This window comes from Berghia stephanieae, chromosome 1 (assembly GCF_034508935.2).
Source record: "Berghia stephanieae isolate SIO BIC M18660-M18661 chromosome 1, UCSD_Bste_1.3, whole genome shotgun sequence".
Lineage (NCBI taxonomy): Eukaryota > Metazoa > Mollusca > Gastropoda > Nudibranchia > Aeolidiidae > Berghia > Berghia stephanieae.
The window spans coordinates 124,694,537-124,720,546 of record NC_088360.1 but is presented as its reverse complement, the minus strand read 5'-3'; the positions used below and the strand labels follow the sequence as shown (position 1 = coordinate 124,720,546).

Sequence of the window (26,010 nt, the reverse complement as noted above, 5' to 3'; positions counted from 1 at the left end):
GATCACTGTGTCAAATTGACACTTATCACACAGGTGGTGGGTAGTAGGTGGCGTTTTTAAGGGTTTATAATTCAATTGATTGTGTAGCATGTTTTATACTACTTCCAATGCAATATCACAAAAATGTTTATTTTAAAATGAATATTTTATTTTTCAATGCAAGTAATGATTGTATGGGTCTTAATTTATCTTTATTCACAATGAATGGTTGTTTGATTTGTGTTGTCATTGCATTGTTTGTTTGTTTGTTTATTTGTTTGTGTGTGTGTTTGTGTGTGTGTGTGTGTGTGTGTGTGTGTGTGTGTGTGTGTGTAAGTTGCTGGGCGAGTGGATGTGTGCAGGTAGAGGGTTTGAGAATAGGACTTTTTCTGAAAAAAGACTTTATTGTAATATCAGGAAAGGCTCTAACATTCTATGATTTCGGGGAAAAAAAAGAATCCATGATCAATTTGATATCTCATATTTTTAATAATACATGCATATCTTTTAATAAAGAATTATAGAGCTCAATTTTTCGTCTAGCATGACACGTCATTTTTATAAGTGGAATAGATATTCAAGCCACAGCAGATATGAATTTTGCAAGAGAGATATGGGTTTGGAGCGGTGAAAGAGTTGGGGGTGGTTGGGGGGGGGTAGAAGAGGGAAGGGATAACAGAGGGTAGATGATAAGAGGATAAATGATTGAATATAGGATTAAAATTAGAGGCATGGAAAGGCCTGGTTGGACAAGCCACTGATTAACGTGTGTGATGGTTTGTGTTAAGAGGAAGAGTTGAGTAAGCTAGCGTTGGTGTTACATAATTATTTGAGGCCCTTATCATACGTCCGGGCAAACTGAGTCTAAATTTGTTGACATTGTGTCCACACTGTTTGGTCATAAAGCTTGCAGCTAGTAGACAGCCCAGCTAACAAGCAGGGGTCACCCAAAGGTGGCCAGTATAGGCTCCATAGCTGGCGTGTCTGCTTCCTTCCTAGCATATATGGCTCAATGACCATTCAAAACCCTATCTCACTTCATTCAAACCAACGCGTTCCATACTTGACACCCTCACATTCTTCTCTTCTCCACCCTGGGTTTTAAATTTAATGATTGACACCTTGAGATCGCATCAGTAAAGCAGTTTACATTTTTAAACATCCCACTTCAATCTACAATTTATTATCATGAATCCCAATTTGACATATTGAAGAATTATTGAGTAGCGAATGTTCAGAAGTTTTAAAAATAACCATCAAAATAATAGTAAGATGAGAGAAGTGAGAAGAATAATTTAAAAAAAAAAAAAAGGGGGGGGGGGGGGCGTGATTAAGGGAAATGCGATCTTAATGGTCTAAATTAATGTTTTTGTGTCACTTTGGTCTTATTTTTTATCTGCCCATTCAGTTTTGCACTGAGTCTATATTGATAGTATAGAATAGGATTTTGATAATAGAACGTGACGGAAGAGGATGTGGGGTGAGGAGTATCTAAAAGAGCATCTGAGTTATAATTGGTTGGCTTAAAAGCTTTTATTTAAAGAACAAGGAATTAAAAGGTCTTAATAGCCATTGGTGTTTGTTAAGTTCAAGATTTTATTGGATTAGTCAAGTATTATAATTGAACACACTTCCTGTCAACTTCCTGTCAACTAATGTGCTCACAATATGATAATAAATGGAATTGGGGAAGTGTGTGTGTGTGTGTGTGTGTGTGTGTGTTTTGTATTGTATCTCACTGACCTTTAAGGACCATTAAATTTGTCCCTGTTACCTGGTCAATATTACACACGGTCTCTGCCCTTGTTCTTTTATGTTCATCTGTTTGCATAGCCTTCAATATTCATGTCTTCAATGATTTTGTGGCTATAGATGTTGAGGACATACTGAGAGCTTATATTGATGAATAATTTGGCAACTTTATGAGTTTACATTTTACATTTATATTTCTTCTGTGCTCTACAACTCGTTTCAGACGAACAAATCAAAATGTCATTTATATTAAATTTTGAAGGAACGTATCGTAGAAAACTATATTCCTATTTTGAATTCTTTTCTCAAATCTTTGTAGTGCCTATTTTGGAAACTGTATTGACTTCCTGATTTTTAACATTAAAGATGACTTCACATGCAAAGATGCCAGTCATAAATGCAACTGATACGTTTTGATTCTAAAAAATACACAACATTTTCGACAGGTTTGTGTTTTATTAATGGCCTTGTGCAGACTTCTGAACCCGAAGACCAACACTTAACATCCAATCACTCTCGTTACATCAGGCGTTTACATTGTTGCATCGGAAGTCAAACAAGTAAGCTATGTGAAGTGGAAAGATATAGAAGACAGAGTTTTAGAGTGCGAATGCCATCGTTCAGTCACAACCTCTCCAACTGTTGGTTCACAACATGCTGCTTGGACTGGATCTCTTATCTCATATTCCTTCTACCTCGCTTCCACCTCTACCTCCTCCTTCTCTTCTTTTATATCCAGCTCATTTCTGGTTGGTCGATGATTGAAGAGCTGGACGAATCAGGGACGCGATTGATAAAGAAAGAGGACAAACCATGCAAACTAGCTATATTGGAGTTTGTCACCGTGTTGCCATAGAAAGTCATATTCCTGGCATGAGAGGAAGACTCAGTGAATTCTTTCAAGTAATCTAAGGGTGTTTCAGTCAAATTTTGAAGTGTTGCGAACAATTTTTCTTCAAGTTTTCTTCTTTTAGTTGAATTGGATTTGTAAATTGTACAGAACAGAGCAATGAGATGTAACCAACAGAACTCAAACTTATTATTTCCCTATTAAATTGGATTGGAGAGGATAGTGAGCGTACAATTTTCAGAACAGTTTTGATATTTATACAAGCCCATCTTTCTCATCTTTCATAGCCGTTCAGTAAGGGTAAGATGCAATTTATTTGCTTTCCCTCTGTCTTGATCTTGTTAGGATATTGATTGTGAATTAAGCACATTATTAAGCAATAATGTAAGCTTTAATGTATTGTTGAAGGTGATAATGTATTCTAACATGATGGGGACATGGAGGGGCCACACTACACATGCTAAAGAATCAATGGGAAACAGGACAGGACGTGGTTTGTTTAATCACACACATTCATATTCACACTACACACACACACATACACACGCACTCACACCATATACTCTTCTCTCCTTAGTGTGGGGAAGTTGGCAATTTTGTTAGCTCTTGATTGAGGTAAGCAAACAAAGATGTTATAACTCCTCTCATGGACTCCACAACACCCATTACCAATGACGTGGTGACGATGGTGGTTGTGGTTGCTGCACTGGGCTGTTCAACAGCCTATTTTGTAGTTCATAGTTCTTGTTGACTAATTTCTCTCTCCCTGATTTCATGCTAGAGGATCATATCAATGAATCGCTGTTGCTTGACAATATAACATTTACCTTTTATTGACATTGAATGGTTGTCCATTTATTGTTTGTGTAAGTATTGCTACACAATTTGATTTCAAGGTTTTTGCAATATATTTTTCTTCCATCTTAATTTTCAATGGTCTTAAATAATTTGAGCGAATTTTCTGGTTATGCATTTTAAATTACCTACTGATTGAAATACAATGACAGAATACTAAATTACATACTTCACAAATTTGGTCATGGTTTTCTTCTAAAACCCATTCCTTAAATCTTGAATGTGGAGTCATTATGTTATTTTATGGTAAAGAAGATTTAGTTTCAGAATTTGGTAGCATCTTGGGTTATTGGTCTACGGCTCATACATTAAAATAAAAATAATTATGGATATTGCTTTAATGTACACTTTACAAATAGGACATCAATTATTGTGTTCATAAAATATTTTGCTTTTTAATTCTGATTGCTTAAATTATTTTTCTATTTTTTAATAAAGATGTTAACACCAATTTCTTTAAATTATCTACCACTTTAAGTTGATTTAAGTGACTTTGAATAAATTATTAGTTATAGCTAAAAGTGAAAGCCATGTGATGTAATGCTATTTTTGAAAAAAATGTTGTGGATGGAACCAAGCATTGAAGCATTTTACTCGCTCCATAATTATTGCATGATTAAAAATCGCTGTCACCTCACCCGGATCCAGAGTCTTGTGATCTGAAAACCTCTCTAAACCAGGTAGATAAGGAGGTGACGGATTGTTTCCTCTTTATTTGTACTTTATAATCTGTAAATTCTTGATTAAGGATCTTAACCTCAAACTTAGGAACAAAATATTATAAAATGTTTATGCCTGCAAAATAAGAACCCACCTCAATCTAACTAAACCACAACACAAACTTACAAAGGGTATATGACCAATTAAAGATGCCATAAGATGATTGTAGGAGGAGGGCCGAAAGGTTATTTTCATAATGCTTCGACACATAAAGACATCAATATTTTAAAAAAATTTTCAAATTGCATTTGAATGATAATGACTGCTCCAAAACCTAGAGGCTGGGCATGAAAATAAAAGCAGGAATAACTTTCCAAGGAGACGGAAATAATCTGTGGCCAAAGTATCACACTTTATCGACACTATGGGAAGATATTCTAGCTAACCTTTTGATGACGGACATTTAGTCTTTGAATTTTATTTATTTTTTTTAAATTTAAGCCATAGAATGTGATAAAAACATAATCCTTCCACAGTTCTTCAAAATAACAAATTATCACTAATTCCCTCATAATATTTTGCATTCCTATTTTCTTTAATCTCATCAATATGAAACAATGTCATAGTCATTAAGAGACATTGGAGTCAATGCATATTGGAATATGATAAGTTTAGGCTTAAATATGTAAAGAATATAATTTTTGACATGACATTCAAATACTCTTCTGCTTGAAATTCTGCATCCTAAAATATAATTTAATGTTATCTTCAAATGTGACTGTTTCCATTCATATTTCCTGTAAGATGTTTTGCTTTTTTGAGAATGGAGAAAAAGAGAAGAAAGTTTTAAAAAAATTCAACTCGACTGCCGTTGTTGTACAGATTCCAAAATGGCTGCCACCCGCATGGAATGGAATGATTAATATTACACGAGTGGAAATTTTTTTTTTCTTGACAAATAAAATTTTGGGCAGCCAATGAAATGCAAGATTAACTATTTGAAAACTTGTAGCACGAGTACCAGGGAGATAATGGACCAGCCCTGTGTACTGTGTGGCTTGTGTTTGCTTTTCCCTCACAGATAAGAAGCCTTGTGAGATAAGATATCACTCTATGGTCCAAATTGCCCTCGTTGTGACTTGACTGCTATTTGTTGTCTCCCTCATATATATTCAAGGAATAATCGATTTTATAAGAAAAATATCCTGATCGACCAAGTCTTGAGCAAGAATTTGCTGTCAGTGGCAAGAAAAAGGAATTTGTTTTGTTTTGTTTTATTGCATTATCATTTTGCTCCACCCCAAGTGATTTGTTAAATGCATAGTCAGTAAAATTAGCTGACGGGCACGATCTGAACAAAGTTAAGGAGTGCCTTGTCACCAAAAATTTACATAGTGAAGGTGTATTATGTGTGTTGTAAGAAAGGGTGGTGGCGGGAGGTGATTGTGTGTGTCTATGTGTTTAAGTGCTTTCTTCATATGTGTGCTTGTCTGCATGTGCAAACATTTTTGATCAAACAATATCAAGCCAACTCCCCTTCAAGATTGTGTACATTATCATGAACTTTGTCTTGCTTTAGGATCTATTCGATTTCTTTGAGAGCGTTGCAGAATTTTATTTATTTTCTATTTTTCAGCTATTCATTGCAATAGTTTTAAAACCGTGATCAATCCTGTCCCTATTTGAAGCATAACAAGGCAAACAATATTTATAGTTCAATGGGTATAAATTCAATGTTTTTTTTCAAGATCTGGTTTTTCAATACAATTCAGCTTGTTGAGGGAAAATGGGAAAGAATTTGTATTACATAGGGCCTTTTTTTGTTTGTTATAGGGCCAAAAGAAAGAGAACCAAGATGAAGTCAACTCTAGCTCTACGACAGTTTTGGAATTACAGCATAAAATCAAGGTGAGTTTTAAGCAGAAGTCATTACTTTATTATTGTCACTATTGTTTTTTTTATATTGGTTTTTAATTATTACATATGTTGGCATTGAAAACATGAATGGTATGACAGGAAGAGAGACAGCCAAAGCAAGCCTTGTTAGTATTTAACAATTTAACATTAGTTTTATTTCTCATATTCTCTCTCTCTCTCTCTCTCTCTCTCTCTCTCTCTCTCTCTCTCTCTCTCTCTCTCTCTCTCTCTCTTTATATATATATATATATATATATATATATATATATATATGTGTGTGTGTGTGTGTGTGTGTGTGTGTGTGTGTGTGCGCGCGTTCGTGTGTCTATCTATCTATATATATATATATATATATATATATATATATATATATATATATATATATATATATATATATATATATATATATATATCTTTCTGTCAGTCTGTCTGGCTCTCTGTAACCATCTTTTTGTCTATCTTTCTATCTGTATACATCTCAGATTTTTCTGTCATCTCTTTTCCTCCCATCTTTTCTCTTCTTTCCTTGTTTTTTTTTTGTCTGTCATCCCAAACTTATTATGATTACATTGACAATGTATGATTTTATGACATTTACAGGATTTGGAGCTTGCATTATCAAAGAAGGGAGAGGAGCTACAACAACAAGCTACCTCCCTACATGAACATCACAGACAGAAAGTCTCCACCGTAAAAGAGAGACATGCCAAAGAAGTGAAATCCCTTCAGGAAAAGCTCACTGCTTTAGAGCGTCAGCTTTCTGATGGTAAGTTGGTGTGCCATGAACTTAAATATTATTTAATATATTTTATACTTTATATATAATACTTCATACTTTATATTATATTTTTCAAGTAAAGAATAAAATACTAGTTCTTTAAAAAATAACTGTTAAGGCTTTCTCTTTTATTTCAGTGTATCTTTTGTGTGAGTGTCAATATTTTATTTTAAGTTTGCTTTCTTAGTCAGTCATTGTTCTTTTATTTGTGTCCGTTATATTTTAAATAGTCTTTTTCTGTGGGTTTTTTTTTTCAAAATCATTTTCCAGCCAGCAGTGGATCCCAGCACAGCGGCCTTCTACCAGAGTCGGACAGACCAAATGTCAGCAGCAACAGAGTGGGGGAACTGGAGAGGAAGTTAGCCTCTGCACTAAGTGAAAAAGAAAAGGTTAATATAATTTATTTACTTTATTAACTTTCTCTTCTTTTAATTTGTCTCATATTTAATTCTTTTTTTTTTCTTTTTTTTTTTTTAATTTACAACAGATGATTACTTTTATTCCAAATTTTGGTCGCAATATCAACTGTGTTTCTTTTTCTTCTTTGGATTTAACTACTGAGTTTCCCCTTTGTGCTCTGTTTCAATATTCAAACTTGAATTCTTTATTTCTTGTTATTATTTGAGTCTTTTCTCATAGTTGGAATCTTTGAACCAATATCAGTAAAAAAAGAAAAAAAAGACGTGTTTTTATATCAGATATGAAATTCTTAATTATAATACATGATCAAATCTTCCTTTTCAGTTGTTAGAGAGCCAGTAGTAGTTATTTTACACTCTCATTGACCTGTTTAGGTATTAATTTGGAAAAATTAACTCACATATTGTCTGTGTAAATGCATGAAAACTTGCATACCTACAGAAGTGCTTTCAAACTTATATAAAATTTTTAAAAGCTTGATAGATTTCGCCTTCTAAGTAACCTAGTACATTATCAGTTTGTCTTTCTATCTATGTCTATCACTGGAAGTGATATGAAATCTTAATTCTTCATATTAATGCTTGTTTTCTTTAAATAATATAAATGTGAACTGATGATTTTTTTAAATATTCCAACCAGGCTCAAAATGCTCGTATCCATTTGGAGGGAGTTTTAGAGGAACTTCAACAAGAGGTAGAGAGGCTCCAAGACTTGAATGAAAAACAGGAGCAAGAAGCACAGAATGGTGAGAAAATGGCATCAGTACAGAAGCAACTATCTGAGTTGTCTCGATCCCTAGAAGGTGAGTTAAGATTTTTTTTTTTGTATTGACTGAAAATGTGTTAGATTAAAAGTGCATCATTTTCTTTCTTTCTTGTTTATCATGGAAGTAATTAAGAATGAATGTGCCATATGAGAACTGTTCTATTATATCGGATATTCAAACTTTTGACTTCTGATATAATTCATGTTCAAATATACTTTGATCTATTTGTATCTTGAAATGTTAGAAATCTGTCTTTTAAAGAAACCAGTTTTCTAGTATTCCATTTTTTTCAAAGCCATTGCTATTATCAAATTTTACCTTTATTTCTTTATTTATTATCTCAGAAAAAGGATTTCTTGTTGTGTTATATAGTCTTTTACAAAAGAAACTAGACAGTTTGTTATTGTTAATAGTTCGACACACGAAGTAATCTTTATGTGAAATCTGAAATAATTTTGGTGCGCATTTACATCATGTAACTTTTGTGCTAACCCGTTTTGCTGTCCACATCTGTTCCTCACTTGTGTCAACAAAGGCATGTGATCCATAAACAGAAAGAAAAATTTATCTCCTTTCTAAAGATATATTTATCAATATGTTTTTCTTATGTGAGATGATAACAAATACAAACTGTCTAGTTTCTTTTGTATATGACTATATTGAAAATTAGATATAAGGTGGAATGATTCATGCAGCATTTCATTATCAATTTTATTTTATTCTTAATTCCTGTTTTATTTATTTTTATCTTTCTTCTTTCTAAAAATTTAGAAACGCAAGAAGAAAACAAGCGGTTGAAGTCAGCCTTTGAGAATGTTCGCAGCGATGCGGTGAGAGACAAGCACCAACTGCTGGGTTGGCTGGATGCAAATCATGTACTAATGTTGTTTATTCCGTTGTTGAATTCTCTATTAAGTGACAAAGTTATTTCCTCCCAAATCTCGTAAAGATTAAATTAAAAATTAAAATTAAAAGCATTTTACTGATATCTGTATTTTTTTTTTAAAAGTTTTTTTATTTGTTCTAATACACTGCCTAAAGTCAACAGTTATATTGAAAATTTTGTTGTAAATGATTTTTATTATTTAATGGCATGCACTTGCATGTTGTCGTCGTTTCCCCCTCACCCTCCTCCTCACGCATGATTTGCATCCAGTTTAAGCCATCTTGTCATAATGTGAAATATCTGTGAAGAATGATTAGTGTTGATAAAAGAGTTGTCTGCATGGTTTTCAATAGTTAATGAACTGACAAGAGAAGTCATTTGTTAAAGGCTTCCAGGACAAGTTTCATTGTTCATCACAAAGAGTTCATGAAGAATGCTTCGCATCGTTATGCCATGGTATTTCTAATATGTTTCATCTAAGGAGCTTAACATTTATTCTTGTTTTATTTTATTTTCTGTTTGCTTGTTTGTTTAGATTTTTTTTTCTCTCGTGAATGTTTATCAAAGGATTATCACCATTGAAAAAAAAACAACTTTTAAATATGGATCTTATCTTCAATACTTTAGGAAAGTTTTTAGTAAAATAGAGCCCCTGCATTGCAGTCATGAAAAGCTTATATTATTCTCTGCCTCTCCTTTTGTGACTGACATCTGCTAAAGTTGTAACTGGGAAGGTCAACTCATAAAAAACTTTTGATCAGTGTGCTTGCCCACAAGCTCTTGAAAACCTTTGCATGTGCCTTGGATCCTTCAAGAAGTAAAATCTAGCTGTCAGCCCTGTTTGCAGTGATCTGCCCGAGCATCTTGTGCATCCTAATTGATATATCAGAATGTATTATGTCTGATGGGAGGATGCCTTGTTGCAGGCTGATGTGACCGAAGTGCTCGGAGAATTGAAGGAAATGAGAGAATCATGGGACACTGAGGCATCCCATCGTCGTGACAAAATGAGAATAGAGCGAAGACACATAGTCAATCAGATGTTCCACGTCGGCCACAAGGTTTGCAGCTATAAATGATACAGTTGCATGAACTTCTCATCATTATTGCTACTGTTGTGCTATTTTATTGAGGAAAGAGAAAAATGAAAGATCATCTTGCTTCTTTTTTGTTGTTGTCATTTGTTGATGATTCATTTTTTACCTTCAAATAAAAACTTACAGAAAGATTTAGGTTCATCAGACTTTAAGTATTAGTTATTTAATTTACAATTTGAAGTCGAGTTTAAGATCATTAAACAACTATGCATGATTATTATTTTATGTTACTAATTTTTTGATAATGATTGCCCACCAAACACAGAAAACTGAGACATTAACATCTTTGATCAGTGTCAAGGAAGAAAAGGATGGTGTTGTGGCAAGATTGGAAGAACTGCTATCAAGTATAGGTGATGAAGATTGTCAAAGGAAAACAGCAGGTGTGTTTTGTTATCATTTTGATGTTATCTATAGTCAAGATAGTTATTGCCAAGGTTCCATAATGTGGGGAGAGTCACTCATGAGGATATTTTCATTTTATAAAATAAAAAGTGTAGTAAATTAAACCTCTTTACTGATACTCGAAGTGTCAGATTCTAAAATTCAAAAACAACAGGAATATCATACATTCAACATGCACAATACAAATCACTGCACTAGAAGAAGTGAGCAAGGCGAAATATCTAGGATTGACAATAACTAACAAACTAAATTGGAAAGATTTTGCAAAAAAAAAAGCAAACTCTACTTTAGGGTTCCTCAGAAGAAACTTATATAACAGCAGAAGAGAAATATGATTAAAGTGCTACAAAAATCCTTTGTTAGACCAACACTAGAGAATATAGCAGCTCTGTCTGGGACCCTATCACAAATCAGAAATCCAAGAAATTAACAATTCTGTCATTTATGATTTTTGACGTGCTTTTTCAATTTGTTTCTTTTTGTATAGAATTGCTAAATCTGATCGATAAAGAGAACCTCATGCTGAAGGAACAGAAAACCAAATTAGAGGAGCAAGTTGTTCTATTGGAGAAAACATCCTCAAACCAGATGAAAGAGAAACAATCATTACTGGAGACAATGGCTACCCTGAAGTCTGGCCATCCTGCAACCCATGGTATGTCATCATTATTTGCATTTTGAGCAAAACTTGTGAAATCGATTGGTATTCACTTTGATTGGCATGTTTTCTGATTTATATTGAAAGTGGACATTGGCTTATCATCAGAATGTCTAAGGGAAGAAATGCTTGCTTTGATGACAAACATCTATGGATATTTTAACTCTCAATAGTTATTTTTAAAAGCCTTTATTAAAGACCCCAAAAAAAATCCAACAAAACAACAACAACAAAAAACAAAAACAAAAAACAAGTAGGAGAACATAGAGAATAAAGAGTATTTTTGACAACAATAAGAGTGGATTTAATACGATTCACATTCTAGAAGAAACTTGAAATTCATCCCAATTTATGTCCAATTTCTTTAAAAGAAGACAGAACCAGCCACAAAAGTAGCTGTATCAGGCTATGTTCACTGAGCAGAAGCTTTTTAGAAAAAAGGGATTCAATTGTAATTTATAGTACTCAACTCAGGTATAAATGAGTAACTTCTCAAGATAGTGAAAGGTATTGTGAGAGTTAGTATAAAAATGACCTCTGCCGGCAATTTATGCTTTATGATATGGGAAATAAAATAAGGAATAATGAATAAATCATTGGAAAGCATTGGAAATGCACGACTTCGTTATATGTCTTTGACCTATTGTTTACCAATAGACTTTATACTTGGGGTTGTTGATCAAAGTGACAGTGCTCTTCTGGGAGTCTAGGTTTTGGGGGTTTTTTTTGGTCTTAAGAAAGTTCGTTGCTCTGAAAGAGACTGATGGGATTTGGACCCTCATAATATTGTAATAGTTGGCAATAGTCACTCATAGACCTCTGATTGTCACAGCAGCTATTTTCACTAATTGTTTGGAGGTCAGTTGTCTTCATGCTGGTCCTTATTTCATGGTATGACGTTCTTACTTGTTACACAGATTTTAATTTTCTCCATTGTCATTTCACCAATTCTGTCTCTCTCAGTCATAAATTGATATTTTACACCAATGATTGATTGTTTGGAGTTTTTTTTTAGGGTTGGGGGGGATTTTTAATTTTAAAAACATATTTTTGGCCAGGTTTGCTTTTCTTATATATAATATATGTATATACACATACCAAATACCTTAATTTTTATTGCCAGGTGATACCGTGGCATCAGAAACAGATGGCACATTGGATACTAAGTTCACATCAAGTAGCAAGTAAGTATATATTTATTGTTTCTAAACTTGTTTTTTAACTGTCGTAACATTGCAACATCACGTTTACCTTTCATAATTTATCATTCTTTGTTTCTAACTCATCATTAAGACTCTTGTCCAAGTTCATTAGCTCTACTGTGTCATGTCGTCGGGTAATCTAGAATTCAATATGAAGTTATTTCTATGTATTTATGTACCTTACAGTACCTCACAAGTTAAAGACGAAGAAATAGAGGCAGAAGTCAAAAGGCTGCGATTGGAATTAGAGAAAAGGAAAGAAGAATCCAATGAATTTGAGTTGGAGAGATCAGACTGGCTAATGGAGAAAGAGACTCTTGAAGACATTTTGACTGATCTCCAGAAAAAGTCGAAGGAGCAGGACGATGAGATCACATCTTTGAAGGTAAACAGATCAAGGATTTTTCACATTTGAATTTACAAAATATTGTGTAGAAATTATGTAATGGAAATATTCATTAAACTTGGAGCTCTAATGGTTGATTGTATAATTTACTGAAATTGTGTTATGTGTTAGCAAATGTGAATTTCCATATTATGGGAGTAGCTTATTTTGAAAAATTGGAATCGGAATAAGATTGAACAATATTTAATTAACATGTATTTCTTTACTTTTTGTAAGAATGTATTATCATACCCCAAAGCACATACTTGAAGTTTATTTAAAAGATATTTAGTTGAATAAATATTTTCCATTATTTATTCCTACCCAGTCAACAGAGCAACTTGATGAGATGTCCAAGGATGGACAACAACAAGGTTTGTTCTTTTATGATTTACAAAGAAAGTCTCTTGGCTGTTAAATATTATATAAGATTTAAAGGTGAATTGCAATGGTGATGATTATTCCGATCTCTCAGGATTAAGTAATTTTTCACAACTTTGAATTTCTACTAAATCTAGTCATACATTTTGTCCTTGAAATGGTTAATTAAATGTTTTTGTGCAATATGATTTGTTTGAATTTGATTAATGTTAATAGGTGGATTAATGTTGCTTTTTAAATCACACAGATGAGTCGGAAATCAAGATTCAAGAATTAGAAATTGCTGTCGCATCCCTTAAAGAACTAAACTCAGAGCTTCAGACTGCCATTGAAGAACTAGATACTCAACATGCAGAAGCGTTATCTCAACTCATCAGCCAACGAGACACCATGGCATCACAGTTGTCCAATCAGGAGTCAGAAATTGATCAGTATAGATCAGAAATAAAGACTTTAAATTCAACAATTGAACAAATGCAAAAGGCAAACGGCGAAAATAGGGGTCAGGCTGTCGAGAAGTTTCAGAAATATGAACAAGAATTGGTGGAATGGAAAGAAAAGTCCAAAAGTGTAGACTTAATGGAGAAAAAGATCACAGAATTGAAAGAGAAATTAGAAAAGGGAGCTTTGGTTGTCAATGATTTACATATGGATAAACAAGATTTACAAGAACAGCTACTCAAAGCACAAGAAGAAATTGAAGCAAAGGTTTTGAAAATTAAAGAATACCGAACTGAAAACTCTCAATTGGAAAAGGAGAGAAGAGAAATGGAGGGAAATTTAAGAGAGATGGAGGAGAAACTTTTGGAGACAGAGGTGGAATTAGAGAAATGGCAGCAACTAAACGAGGACAGACAAATTGAAGGTGTTGAGAGGCAAGAAAGCAACCAGGAGGCGGAAATTGAATGTTCACGTTTGCGCTTGAAAATAGAAGATATGAAGCAAGAGAAGGAGGCTATTAAAGAAGAATTTCAGGTTTTGATTGACAGTCCTACAGAACAGCTCCAAGGTAGTAATCGGACATCTTTGAAGGATTCAGCCTTCCAGCACATTTTTGAGGAAGAGTTGAAAGTACGTCAGAAGCTTGAAGAAGATGACAAAATAATTCATGAGTTAAAGGAATATATTGAGAAATTAAGAGGTGAAAGGAAAGGACTGAAAGAAAATGTTACAAATTTGAAATCAAACAAAATTGAATTAGAGGCACAGCTTACGTCTCTTTTGCAAGAAAAGGCAAAGTTTGTGGAACAACTCGCCGAACAGGCTTTGGATTTGGAAATCAAAAAATCTGAAATACAGAAATTTGAAATTGAAAGAGAAACTATAAGCAAGGAGCAATTTAGTTTACAGGAGTGTTTGAATAAATTGGAGAAAGAAAAAGCCGATATCATAAGTGCCTATACCAACCAAGAGAAGCAATATGATGCTTATATTGAAGAGTTGAAGGCTAGTCAAGAAAACTGTGAATCTGTTTCAGAACTTAGTATAGAATTGGAGAAACTTAGGAAGGAAGTGAAGGATGCTGAGGAATTAAAGTTTTCCTTGACAGAGAAAAAGCAAGAAATAGAGCATTTGAGCCAAGATAACATAATTTACAAAAATGAAGTGAAATCAATTAAAGAAGAAATGTCCAGGCTTGAAGGCATGTGTAAGGACAAAGATTCGGAGATTGAGTCAGCAAAGAATAAGATGCAAAGCATTGAACATGACCTGTTTCAAATGAAAGAGTCTGCACATAAAGATAAGCACCTGAGTGAGATAGCCATTCAGGAAAAAGAGGATGAGATAGAGAATTTGAAGACTGAAAAGGAAGATTTAGCAAAAAGATTAAATCAAATGCATGGTCAATTGGAATCATTGAATAATGTTGATAGACAGCCAGATACAATGAATGAAGAACTTGAGAAGTTACTTCATGAAAAAGATGCATTGAAAAGTGAGAGAGATGAAAATTTACATACCATCTCCCAACTTGAAACTGAACTTTCTGTTTCAGAAGAAAAAATACATAGTCTGCAAGAAGAATTGGCTCATGCAGTCACCGTTGACTCGGATAAATCCAATGTTGCAAACGAAAATAGGAATTACCTAAATGGACCCGGAGACATTGAAGTCATGGAAATGGCTGTTTCTCAACCATTACTTACCTCACATTCTCTGACCCAGAGTCATGAAACAGATGACATTGATGGTGATCATGATCGATTTGCAGAACTGGAGAAAGAAATGGAGGAGTTACGAGGTAGATTGATAGAAAAAGATGGCATTGTTTCAGATTTACAGAGGTCAAACTCATCCCTATTGGAATTACTAGAGAAAAAAGCCGATGGTGATAATAATCTTGAAAATCGTCTTGCTGGTCATAAATTAGAAGCTGAACTGAAAAATTTGAGAGCAGAGAGGGAACAAATGGTGGCTGTGGTGAGTGAGAAGTCTCGGGAAAATTCATCACTGAAGTCTGAGATCCATCGTCTGATGGATTTAGTTGGTGCAGGTCAGGCAGCACTTGCTAAAGTACAGCAGGATAATTTGACACTTGAACAAAGACAGAATTCTCCACCAAGAGAGAGAGAAGAAGATGAAATGAAAAGAGAAGCCTTAAACAACATGGCGAGACTAGTCCGTGATAAAGACACAGAAATAGAAGCCTTGACACAGAAAAACAACACACTCCTTGCTGTTCTCCAGGAATCGAATGAATCCAATGCTGCTGCTCACCTCGGACCATTGTTAAATGAGAAAGAAGCTCTAAATCGACAAATTAACTCAATGTTAACAGAAAGAGAACAACTTATCACCTGTGTCACTCAAAAACATTCAGAATCTCTTGCATTCCATGCAGAAGTGCAACGTCTAACAGGTCTTCTTGTAGAATCGCAAGAAGCAGCAGAGAAAGCTAAAGCAGAATATGCTGCCCTCATTCCATCCTTTGAGGGCAAGAATCAGGCTTTGTTAACCACACAGCAAGAACTTATCGAATCCAAACAGAAACTATCAGAATTAGAGATTCGACATGGAGAGTTAATGACACAAAGATCCAATAGTCAGCAGCAACTAAGTCCTAGTTCTTCAGTGACGGATGATTTAGAGGCAGAGATTGAAAAGTACAAACGATTGGAATCTGACTATAAGTCAATGGTCTTGGAGAGAGATGATCAGATTCATAGTTTGTCACAAAAAGCTAAATTGAATGAAGAAGTTGTGGCATCTAAAGAAGCAGAATGCACACATCTTCGAAAACAGTTGGAAAACTCAAAGTTCCAGCTGACTGGACTGATGGCAGAAATAGCAGATGTAAAGTCTGATAGAGAACTCATGCAACAAAAGAGTGATAGCAAGGTAAGGTTTGTTTGATTTCTTTCCTTAAAAATAATTTATGTTGCTAAGGTTAAAAGGATTATGTCATATTCAACATTATATATTATTATTATATATATAATTTTTCATAATAAATGTTATACGTGATTTTCCCTTTTGAAAAGTGTAGAATTAATTACTTTACTCATTTTTAAGATAATTAATATAATGATATGAAGGTAATTATTATTGGGTTAATTATAATGCAGTTTTTCATTCCTTTATTCTACAGGGAGAGGAATCAGTAAGCCTACGCAACAGCCTAAACCAGATGACGCTGACTGTGAAAGACAAAGAGGCCGAAATTCTATCATTGAAGGACCAAATTGCTACTCTGAATTCAGTGTTACAAAACCAAAAAGGCGATGAAGATCAAGTTAGTCAGTTAATACGTGACCATGAGTTAGCAGTTGCTGCCACTAGACAACTTCAACAAGAGACTGATAGAAATGCGATGCTTGCTGAGCAAAGATTTCAAGAATGTGAAGCCTTAAAGACGGAGGTGAGTTATATTAGATTGGTTACCTTTTAGGTTATGACCTCTAAGAATCATTTTTACCTCATTAAGATTGGTTGCATATCAGTTGAAAACACAGAAATCCTTTTGACCAAGAAATGCACAGATTTTTTTTTTCTTTCTTGTTTTGAAGTATCAGGCAACTTGTTGCCCAATCTAATCTGTTCAACTCAATTACCAAAAAAACAAAACAAAAAAACAACAACAACAAAAAAACGAAAAAAGAATTAATTCATTTGTACTCCATTCCATGTTTCAATCTTTTTTATACCAAACAGATCATGTTGTTTAAAAAATTTAGTTACATCATCATGCATTACAACCTTTATTTTACAGATATCATCCCAAAAAGATAAACTATTCAAAATGGGAAGGGAATTAGAAAGGTTGAGAAGCCATTTGATAGAAGTAAGTGCATTCATTTACATTGAAGCGTTCTTTGAAGTTGTTCTTGTTTGTAAAAGTGTAGTACTGATGTGATTCATCCAATCTGGCACTGTGTCTGGTGAATCAGTCTCCAAATATTAAATTGGAATTATGAATTATTGATATCCTAGCTTAATCTGCTAATATTGAAAAGAATGATTGTAAAAAAAAATAAAAACTTGTTTCGTAATTCTGATAATTTTGATATCTAATTCACTTTTAAACCTTCTGTCTCAATCTAGAATTAAATTTGAGTGGACCAAATGATAAAAATTGAATTTGGATAGGAAAAGATTCACAGTTTTATTTTTTTTTTTTCAGATTGAAGAGGGTTACACTAAAGAAGCATTGGAGGCTGAAGAGAGAGAAAAAGAACTGAGAAATAAACTAGCTGTGGCAGAGGAACAGCTCATGACATCATCTTCACACGTGCAGTTAGCTAGGTACATATAATCGTCCTTCATTTACCTATCGCTAGGTTATGTGACAATTATTACAGTAGATTTCTGTCTCGTGTCTGCAAGAAAATTGGGCTATTAGCTGAAATTCTCTGCAATGCATGAGATCTCTTATACTTCCCTTGATATTCAACCCATTAAGTATGAGCCTTTGACAGATTTTTTCTTTGTCATTAATTTATCTATATATTTATTTATTAGCATTAATTACACACTGTCTTTTTTACAAATGAGTCCACATTGATTTGTGAATTCTTTTTCTTATCTTTCCGTGTGTCCCCTGTCGAGATGGGTAACAAAATCCAACTTTTATTCTTTTGATAAAGATAGTAATCACTTATACTCGTAGCATTTGTCCAAATCAAACCACATGTTCAGCAATTTTGTTATTTGGCCATATGTTGATCTAATCAAAACTCATTACTCCTTCATCTAAAAATCGTACATTTTGCCATTTTGGCACCACACTGAAGCAGAGAAGAATGCTGGAAAGGAATTTGGTACAAACAACTAGTCATTTAATTAATTTAGGTGCTCTTCACATAATTAGAGGCGTGATGGTGTGTTAGTAAGGAAGGGCATAAAGAGATGTTGAACTGAGCATAGAGATTTAATATAAGTCATCAGCTCAAGATACATCATGAGGGGAAATAGGTGTAGAGAGATTTAAAGATGGTATTTAGGGAAAGATGAATATGATATTTTTAAAATAATTTTATCCGAGAACAAGGCACTCAGAAGAAATTGAATTGTATTCAGCTAATAGGTTAGGAAACCACTGTACAGATTTGTAGTCTCCTGGTATGGCACTCGCCTTCAGATCGGAAGGTCCAGGGTTCGAATCCCACTCCAGGCGGCACATAGTTTAGTTCTTGGAAAAGGCTCTTTACTCACATTCTCTCACCATACTCAGGTATTAAATGAGTACTTGGCCTAAGCATTGTAATATTGCATATCATTCGTCATGCCTCATCCTATATATTAAGTTTGCTGTTGGTTAGAGATGCCCTGTAAAGCGCTTTGAGGACGTTTAGTGGATACTGCGCTATATAAAAGCTCAAGTTTTTTTTTGTTTTTTTTTGTGTTTTTTTTTTAACAACACAACACCCTTTTCTTTTAGATTAAGATGATTTTTTCTTTTCTTGCCATTTTTTTTCAAACAGTCAGGAGTCCCAGCGCCAAATTGAAAGCCTCCAAGATCAGCTGCATCACATTGCCTCCCAAAGAGATGCAGCTTACATGCAAGTTGCAACAACACAAGACCAGTGCCAACAATATGCTGCCTCTCTCAGCAATCTGCAGCTGGTACTGGAACACTTCCAGAAAGGTAATTAGATTTTCATTACATGATATATGGATCTATAACCAACGAAGACTAAGCAATGCAAAAGGTTCATTATTTCACCCAGTATTTTATTTTTAAATTTTATTTTGTTCTTTTGTCATTCTTTCTACAAAAGTTTTAACAAAATCTCTTACATTTCTACGTATTTTGTTTATTCTTTTATTTAATTTTTTGGAAGGGGGGAGGGAGAGATAAATTAACATTGAAGGCAGTTTTCGATTTCATTTATTTACTTATATGCATATTATTAAATTTTAAAATAGATCAATCTGCTTTATTTTGAATAGAAAAAGACTCTGCAATTGCTCTGGAAACAGAAAAATACCAGGACCAAGCCAAGTGTCTTAGTGCTGAGGTGAAGGAGTTGGAGAAAGAACTTGAAGCCACGAGGGTTAGTTTGGGTTCTTACTTAATTTGTACTGATAATGATAGATATTTCTTTGACGAAATATGTTTGGTTTCTATAGGTTTTGAAAAAAATATAAAGGATAACGGATCTTTTAATAATTTTTTTAACTTATATACAAGTTTAATTTATGAATGTGTATCCATTCTTTTTCATCATGTCAAATTGCTATATAAAAAAGCCTCTTGTTTTTTGAGGACTGTAATTCAGAGAACTCTTCATATTTTATAGGGTGATTTGACTGAAGCTTTAGATGGTTTAGAAGCAGCTTCTAGACTGAGTGAACAACTGGATCGCAAGGAGGAAGCATTGATGGCATTAAAGGAAGAAGGTATGTGTCATACGATTTATTTATTTTTTAAATTATTCATTTGATTGATTATTTTAAGCATAGTTCAAGTTTTGAACCCCCCAAAAAATAAAAATAAAATGAATCTCTTTTAATATTTTACTAATTCTATTTTGTTTACTTGAATGGACAAGAGAATAAATGTGACCCACCACTGTAGAATGTCGGAGTAAATCAGATACCAAGAAGTGAATTTTAAAATCTAAAATATCAGAAATGATAGTTTTTATTTCATTAACAATCTATGCTCATTGACCTCAATGAAACATTAATTTTACCTTTATTTTCTATTTTGAGTATTAAATTATTTTTTAGCATCAAAATCACCCTGACATGGTTTTGCAGTAGTGGTTTGCAAATGTGTTCGATTTCCATTCACATTGAAACAAGAAAGCATGATATCAAAATTATATCTTCATTTTTATTTCATGTTGTATTTGTGTAATATTTCATATATTATGTTTTAAACTCTTTATTTAGTTAATGGTTTACAGCTTTGAATTTATTTTTTTTTGTTGATGCTGAATGAATTTTATGCTTGGCTTGGCTTTTATTTCGTTTATTTGTTTGAATGTTGCTTTTGCTTAATTATTTAATTGTTATGTTGTGTGGGTGAACAGATGAGTATAATATCACATAGAATATATGGTTAGAAATTATATGAACTATATATATATATATATATATATATATATATATATGCATGCAAATTACAATGATATGAGCCCCAAACTTTGGGGGGGGGGGGGGGGAGGAGTATTCATAGAATAATTTTGAAAGGAAACACCACATATGCCTATTTTTATTTTCCACACACCACTTTTGTGTAGCTCGAATAAAAACAAACAAACTATAAGGCAAGAATTGGCCCGCTATTAATGCACAAAACTTACAGAGAGCACCTGGTACACGGCGATAATTACAATATTTTTTTCAATAATTGAATTATCTCACATTGCACCTCTAATAATACTTCAGGGGCTCTACAAGTACAATCTCAATAAAAGTCAAATGATAAGAAAACTTAAATAGAATGTTCTCTCATTTTAGGATAATGATATTAATTAATTAGCTTTGTAAATTGAAAAACAATGACATGTCTTTGTTCCCTATGGACGCTGACTTAAGATTGTCAGTAAAAAGAGATCTCTTTACTTTGTGTTTTTGTTTTTCCAAGATGATGACACATTACATATTAGAGAAAGGAGAAGGTGCTATTTTAACTTCGTTCTTCACGAAAATTTTCCCTCCAAGGTCAAGGGATAATATTTGCACCGCTATATAGGTCCATTATTCCTGAAAGAAACTTATTTAAAATTACATTTAACTCTTAAAGTACATCAAAGAACCAAAATACTCTGAAAAACGCTGGTATGAGCTATGAGGTGGAGCTGTGACAGATAAATTCATGTAACATCTATAACATGATGAATGTGATTCTGACACAGATTAGTGCCTTGATGAAACATAACCCCATATAACAATTTTTAATAGGCTGCATTTTTAAAGATTCTTTTCCTTTCATTATTCCTAAGCAGTTATGTATTATTTTTGCTTAGCTTTTAGCGCCTTAGGTCAAAAAACACTAGACATCAACAGAAAGACATGAATATTTCCATTATTTGAATAAAAGAAATGAAAATGCACAACTCCAATTTTAATATGGATATTTTAAAAAGTATCTTTGTATTCTTCAAAGTGAATAAAAAATAATCTATCTGTATTGAGGGGTTAGAATGAGAAAGAGAGAATGATATGTGGATCATTGTGCTTTGCTTTCATTGTTCACGTGTTTGTAGTTGTTTGTTTTTCTGTTTGCACATTGCTTCAGCCTCAAATGCTGTTTTGGAATGCATCCCATTTTAATTTATAGCTTATTTTTCCCCCCATATTACTTTAAGCTTGATAATTATTTTTTAAACTTTTGCGCTTTTTAAAAATGAAAAGTCCCATCTTTTAAAATTTAAATCTCAGAAGAACAAATCGTTATTGCTTTGCTTCTTTTATTTTTTTTTTTTTGTTGCCCAGCTATTTTTAAAAAATCAGATGCTGCTTTTAAAATGCCTTTGGCACAATGCATGCTTTTAGATGTTGGTAGAAGGTTATGTATCAGACAAATTACATATTTTAGGATTTCCCTATTTATGTATTGCACCTGCCCAGCTCTAGCGAGCTGTCATGGAATTTTATTAGTTGTAATATCTCAGATATTTATGATGTAGAAAATTGCATCGATGACCAGATTAGCATCTTAAAAGCATGCTTGAATTGAATTTTGAAAAAAAAAATGTTAGCAGCCTGTTGATTAAAAACTGCAAAGTAACGTTCTTCTTTTTGTCTTTGATTTAATCCGTAAATTTGAGAGGTGTGATGGGGAGCACACCAATTTAAAAAAAGAAAAATGATATTTAATGAAACTTGTCAAGTTTCTTCTTTCTCAATGGCCATAGGGGTTTAATATCAGCTGGTAATCCTGAGTTGTGACAAAGTCTCAGGGAACTGGTTGGTATTTCACAACTGTGCTGCCAATGACAGCATCCAACACTGCATTTGTCCGGTTGAAGTTGATGCGTTGTCCTGTTTTTGTCGTGTAGTTTGTGTGACTGTGAAGAAGAAATATGTGAAGTTATGTTTGTTATCGCACCTTTAGATTATGAAAATGGTAATTAATCAGATTGTGATGTCATCAACGTAAGTTCAATTCTACAGTAATTTAGTAACTTGTATGTTTTAGACAAGTGAAATGATATTGAAAGTGGCACATAAAGCAAATGATGAATTGTCGCATATGTCATAAATCTGTTTAGTATGGTAACATTTTGACTACTGCTTTCTTTATCATATAATAATAACAATAATAATAATAATAATAATAATAATAATAGTTATAATATTCATCATCATCATCATAATAATGATAATGATAATAATAATAATAATAATAATAATAATAATAATAATAATAATAATAATAATAATAATAATAATAATAATAATAATAATAATAATAATAATAGTTATAATAGAAATAATCATTATCATCTTCATCATCATCATCATCATCATCATCATCATCATCATCATCATCATCATAATAATAATAATAATAATAATAATAGTTATAATAGAAATAATCATTATCATCATCATCATCATCATCATCATCATCATCATCATCATCATCATCATCATCATCATAATAATAGTTATAATAGAAATAATCATTATCATCATCATCATCATCATCATCATCATCATCATCATCATCATCATCATAATAATAATAATAATAATAATAATAATAATAATAATATAATAATAGTAATAATAATAATAATATAGTAATAATCATAATAATAATCATCATAATAATAATAACATTTATTTATATATAAAGCGCTTCACTATCCACTGGTAAAGTGCTCAGCAGTCAAATTTGCATGCAAATATTGTTTTGAAGGGCGATGTACATGCAATCATGTAAAATGCAAACCAAAGTCTTTAAGATATAACATTTATGTGTCATATTTTTAATGCCAACTTATTTTTCAAATGCCACCGAAGATTTGAAACAAAATATTTAAAAGATACAAAGTATGATCCATGAAACCACAAGACAAAAACAGCAATAGGAACGACATCATAAGCCTATTTTAGTAATTGTAGGAGAAAATGCTGTCTTGACACTCATTTTTGCAACTTATGAAATTAGAGAGAGAATAAATATCCACTACGTTGTGGATGGATAAAAGTGAATAATGAAGAAAGTTTCGGGCTGAGATCCTTTTCGTTAATCAATTCAAATGCATCATATAAGAAGCACAACATTTGCTTTCATAAAAAAAAATTAGGGGGGTTTCAGTGTTTTAGATGAACAATCATGAAGTTTTTTTTAACAATCTATAATCTAAATCATAAATGAAGAGCTGAAAAATTATTGTGATTCCAATTCGAAGAACACATTTTTACTTCTTTTCTGACACACCTGGTTTTTATGTCACAACAGCAAAACATCAACTGGAAGCTTTAGTTTGTTTTATCCCATGTATGACAAATTAGAATCTGTCAGCCAGAAGTGTACAGATGTTAAATTCAAACTCTTCGTTAATTATGAATACCCAGTCAATTGTTAAGCTGTGGAGGGTGATCTGGGATCTGTAATGCAGATATGGATTATGTTTGAATGAGATCCTTATTTGTGTAGCAATTCCCTGAAATAAATCTTACGCTTAACATTTGATTGGTTGTACAAATGTGCATCCCATCATGATATGTGTGGGTCAATGGAATCCGAGCATTGAAAGTTGGTCTTAGATATGATTTATTTACATTTTGATATGATAACATGCTTTGATTTTTTAAAAAATATTTTTATATTTTTTATTGTTTTAATTTGCTTTCTCTAACCTTTGGATCTGACTTCTTCAGCTTGGCCAACCTACTTATTTGACAGCGTTACCAATTTGAAAATCACTTTTGTCTAACCCAGTACTAATCTACAATCCATGTCTCACACTTTGATGAATTACAACTAGAAAAAGGAACATAATAAGTTTCATCAGATTTGATCTGTCATTAACTGAATGGTTCCCATTTTAGTGTTTTAAACATTATTATTCTCATTTCCAATTTTTGAAATTAATGAACAAAGTCATGATTCATTAATTCATTCATTGGTATGCCTTGGCTTATAACATATATAATTTATATGATCCTTAATCATCATTATGGACATTTTGTTAAACATAAATTAATCCTCGGATTTTATTTCACATGCTTGATATCACAAGAATTTTAATGAAAACTTGGAACTTTTATTTAGCGTTTTATCCACAAAGATGTGATAAAAGCACTGTACAAGGGGTCCCAACCCAATAGCAACATTCAAATTGAGAAAAGTTTTTAATTTGAAAATGAAAACGGAAACTGTTCCTTATAAAGTATGAGATATCAAACCTGTAAGTCAGTGCGAGTAAGTTGAGAAATTGTGAGTTAAGAGCCATTGACACAACAGGGCTCAAATCAGGGACCTATAGGTTCAGTGGCATGTCATAAGACCATAAAACTTCGTATCTTAAAACATCAAATTAGAATTTCTTAACTCTGCATCATTGAAAGATGGAAGTTGCTTTGTTTATTATATTTTTTTAGTTGAATGACAAATACATGAGGATAATAATTTGATTTGTTTTGCAATGCTTACTCACTGGTTGTGGCTTCAGCATTTTTTAAATTTTTTTTTTGTCAGTGATTGTCTAATCTCAGCTGGTAATTCTGAGTCAACCTGGTATTCTCAAGTTACCAGCCGAGGTTACACAATTTCTGGTCACGCACTGCATGTCTGCATCACTTAATCAATACTACACCAAGCTCATGTTTGTACAAATAATCTTCGAATTTTTTTTCTTGCGTTCATTACTACTTGGTCGCTTTGCTTAAAAGTTTTTTTGCAGTAATGTTAACCCTGTTTAAAATGCATTTTTTTTCTCATTTATGTCTTGAAAAATACAATTAAAACCAGGTTTGTGGGATTTTATAGCTTTAGTTAAAATGGATATAGCCGGCTTACTTTTAACATCCAGTTGTAATAGTATCAATGTTCCATATTGTAATCTATGTTTGTGTGTGTGTATGTGTGAGAGAGTGCATGTTTGTGTCTGTGTCTGGGTATGAATGTGTGTGTGTGTGTGTGTGTGTGAGAGAGAGAGAGAGAGAGAGAGAGAGAGAGAGAGAGAGAGTGCATGATTTATACCTCCAATAGTACATACGGCAGGTGCATTATATGGTGAATGTAGGTATCTGTTGTCTTTACAGATAGTATGGTTCTTACTGAAGAGGGCATGATTTTTTTTTTAAAGGCTTATTGAATATTGTCTCATGAATCAAGTTTTTGGTGTTTTTGCATCCATTTGTTGTACATGAATTGGTTGCTCAATTTTTCTGATGATGGCATGTGACTGGCATGAATCTGGAGTTGAATGGTTTGAGTATTACTTCAGGTACTGAATAAGTGAGGGGTCAGTACCTAATGTGATATTCTAATCATTAACACCCTTATCTGCATGATGATGTTTTAGGCCATGGTGATGCAATCTCTCGTGCATTGGCATCGTGACTTTTCGTGTGTCATTTATTTTGGTCTAACTGTTGTACAGTTTCTT

The 26,010-nt window shown here is 32.9% G+C and overlaps 1 protein-coding gene across 12 annotated transcripts in view; it reads left to right on the top strand.

Moving 5' to 3' along the window:
* Positions 1-26,010, top strand: part of LOC144963026 (uncharacterized) — a 98,684-nt gene that overhangs the window by 67,977 nt on the left and 4,697 nt on the right. For 4 of the 12 annotated variants that reach the window (XM_078896602.1, XM_078896609.1, XM_078896610.1 and 1 more), the window contains 17 exons: positions 5,930-6,004; positions 6,614-6,779; positions 7,062-7,180; positions 7,851-8,013; positions 8,749-8,807; positions 10,226-10,343; positions 10,853-11,020; positions 12,147-12,207; positions 12,412-12,610; positions 12,939-12,984; positions 13,239-16,330; positions 16,581-16,850; positions 17,202-17,273; positions 17,613-17,734; positions 18,913-19,076; positions 19,382-19,485; positions 19,732-19,831. In XM_078896602.1, the coding sequence (XP_078752728.1) occupies positions 5,930-6,004; positions 6,614-6,779; positions 7,062-7,180; positions 7,851-8,013; positions 8,749-8,807; positions 10,226-10,343; positions 10,853-11,020; positions 12,147-12,207; positions 12,412-12,610; positions 12,939-12,984; positions 13,239-16,330; positions 16,581-16,850; positions 17,202-17,273; positions 17,613-17,734; positions 18,913-19,076; positions 19,382-19,485; positions 19,732-19,831 (5,098 nt within the window). Of the gene's footprint in view, positions 1-2,557; positions 2,882-5,929; positions 6,005-6,613; positions 6,780-7,061; positions 7,181-7,850; positions 8,014-8,748; positions 8,853-9,789; positions 9,925-10,225; positions 10,344-10,852; positions 11,021-12,146; positions 12,208-12,411; positions 12,611-12,938; positions 12,985-13,238; positions 16,331-16,580; positions 16,851-17,201; positions 17,274-17,612; positions 17,735-18,912; positions 19,077-19,381; positions 19,486-19,731; positions 19,832-26,010 lie in introns of those variants that run through there. The other 8 variants (XM_078896601.1, XM_078896606.1, XM_078896605.1 and 5 more) reach the window with 5 other exon arrangements.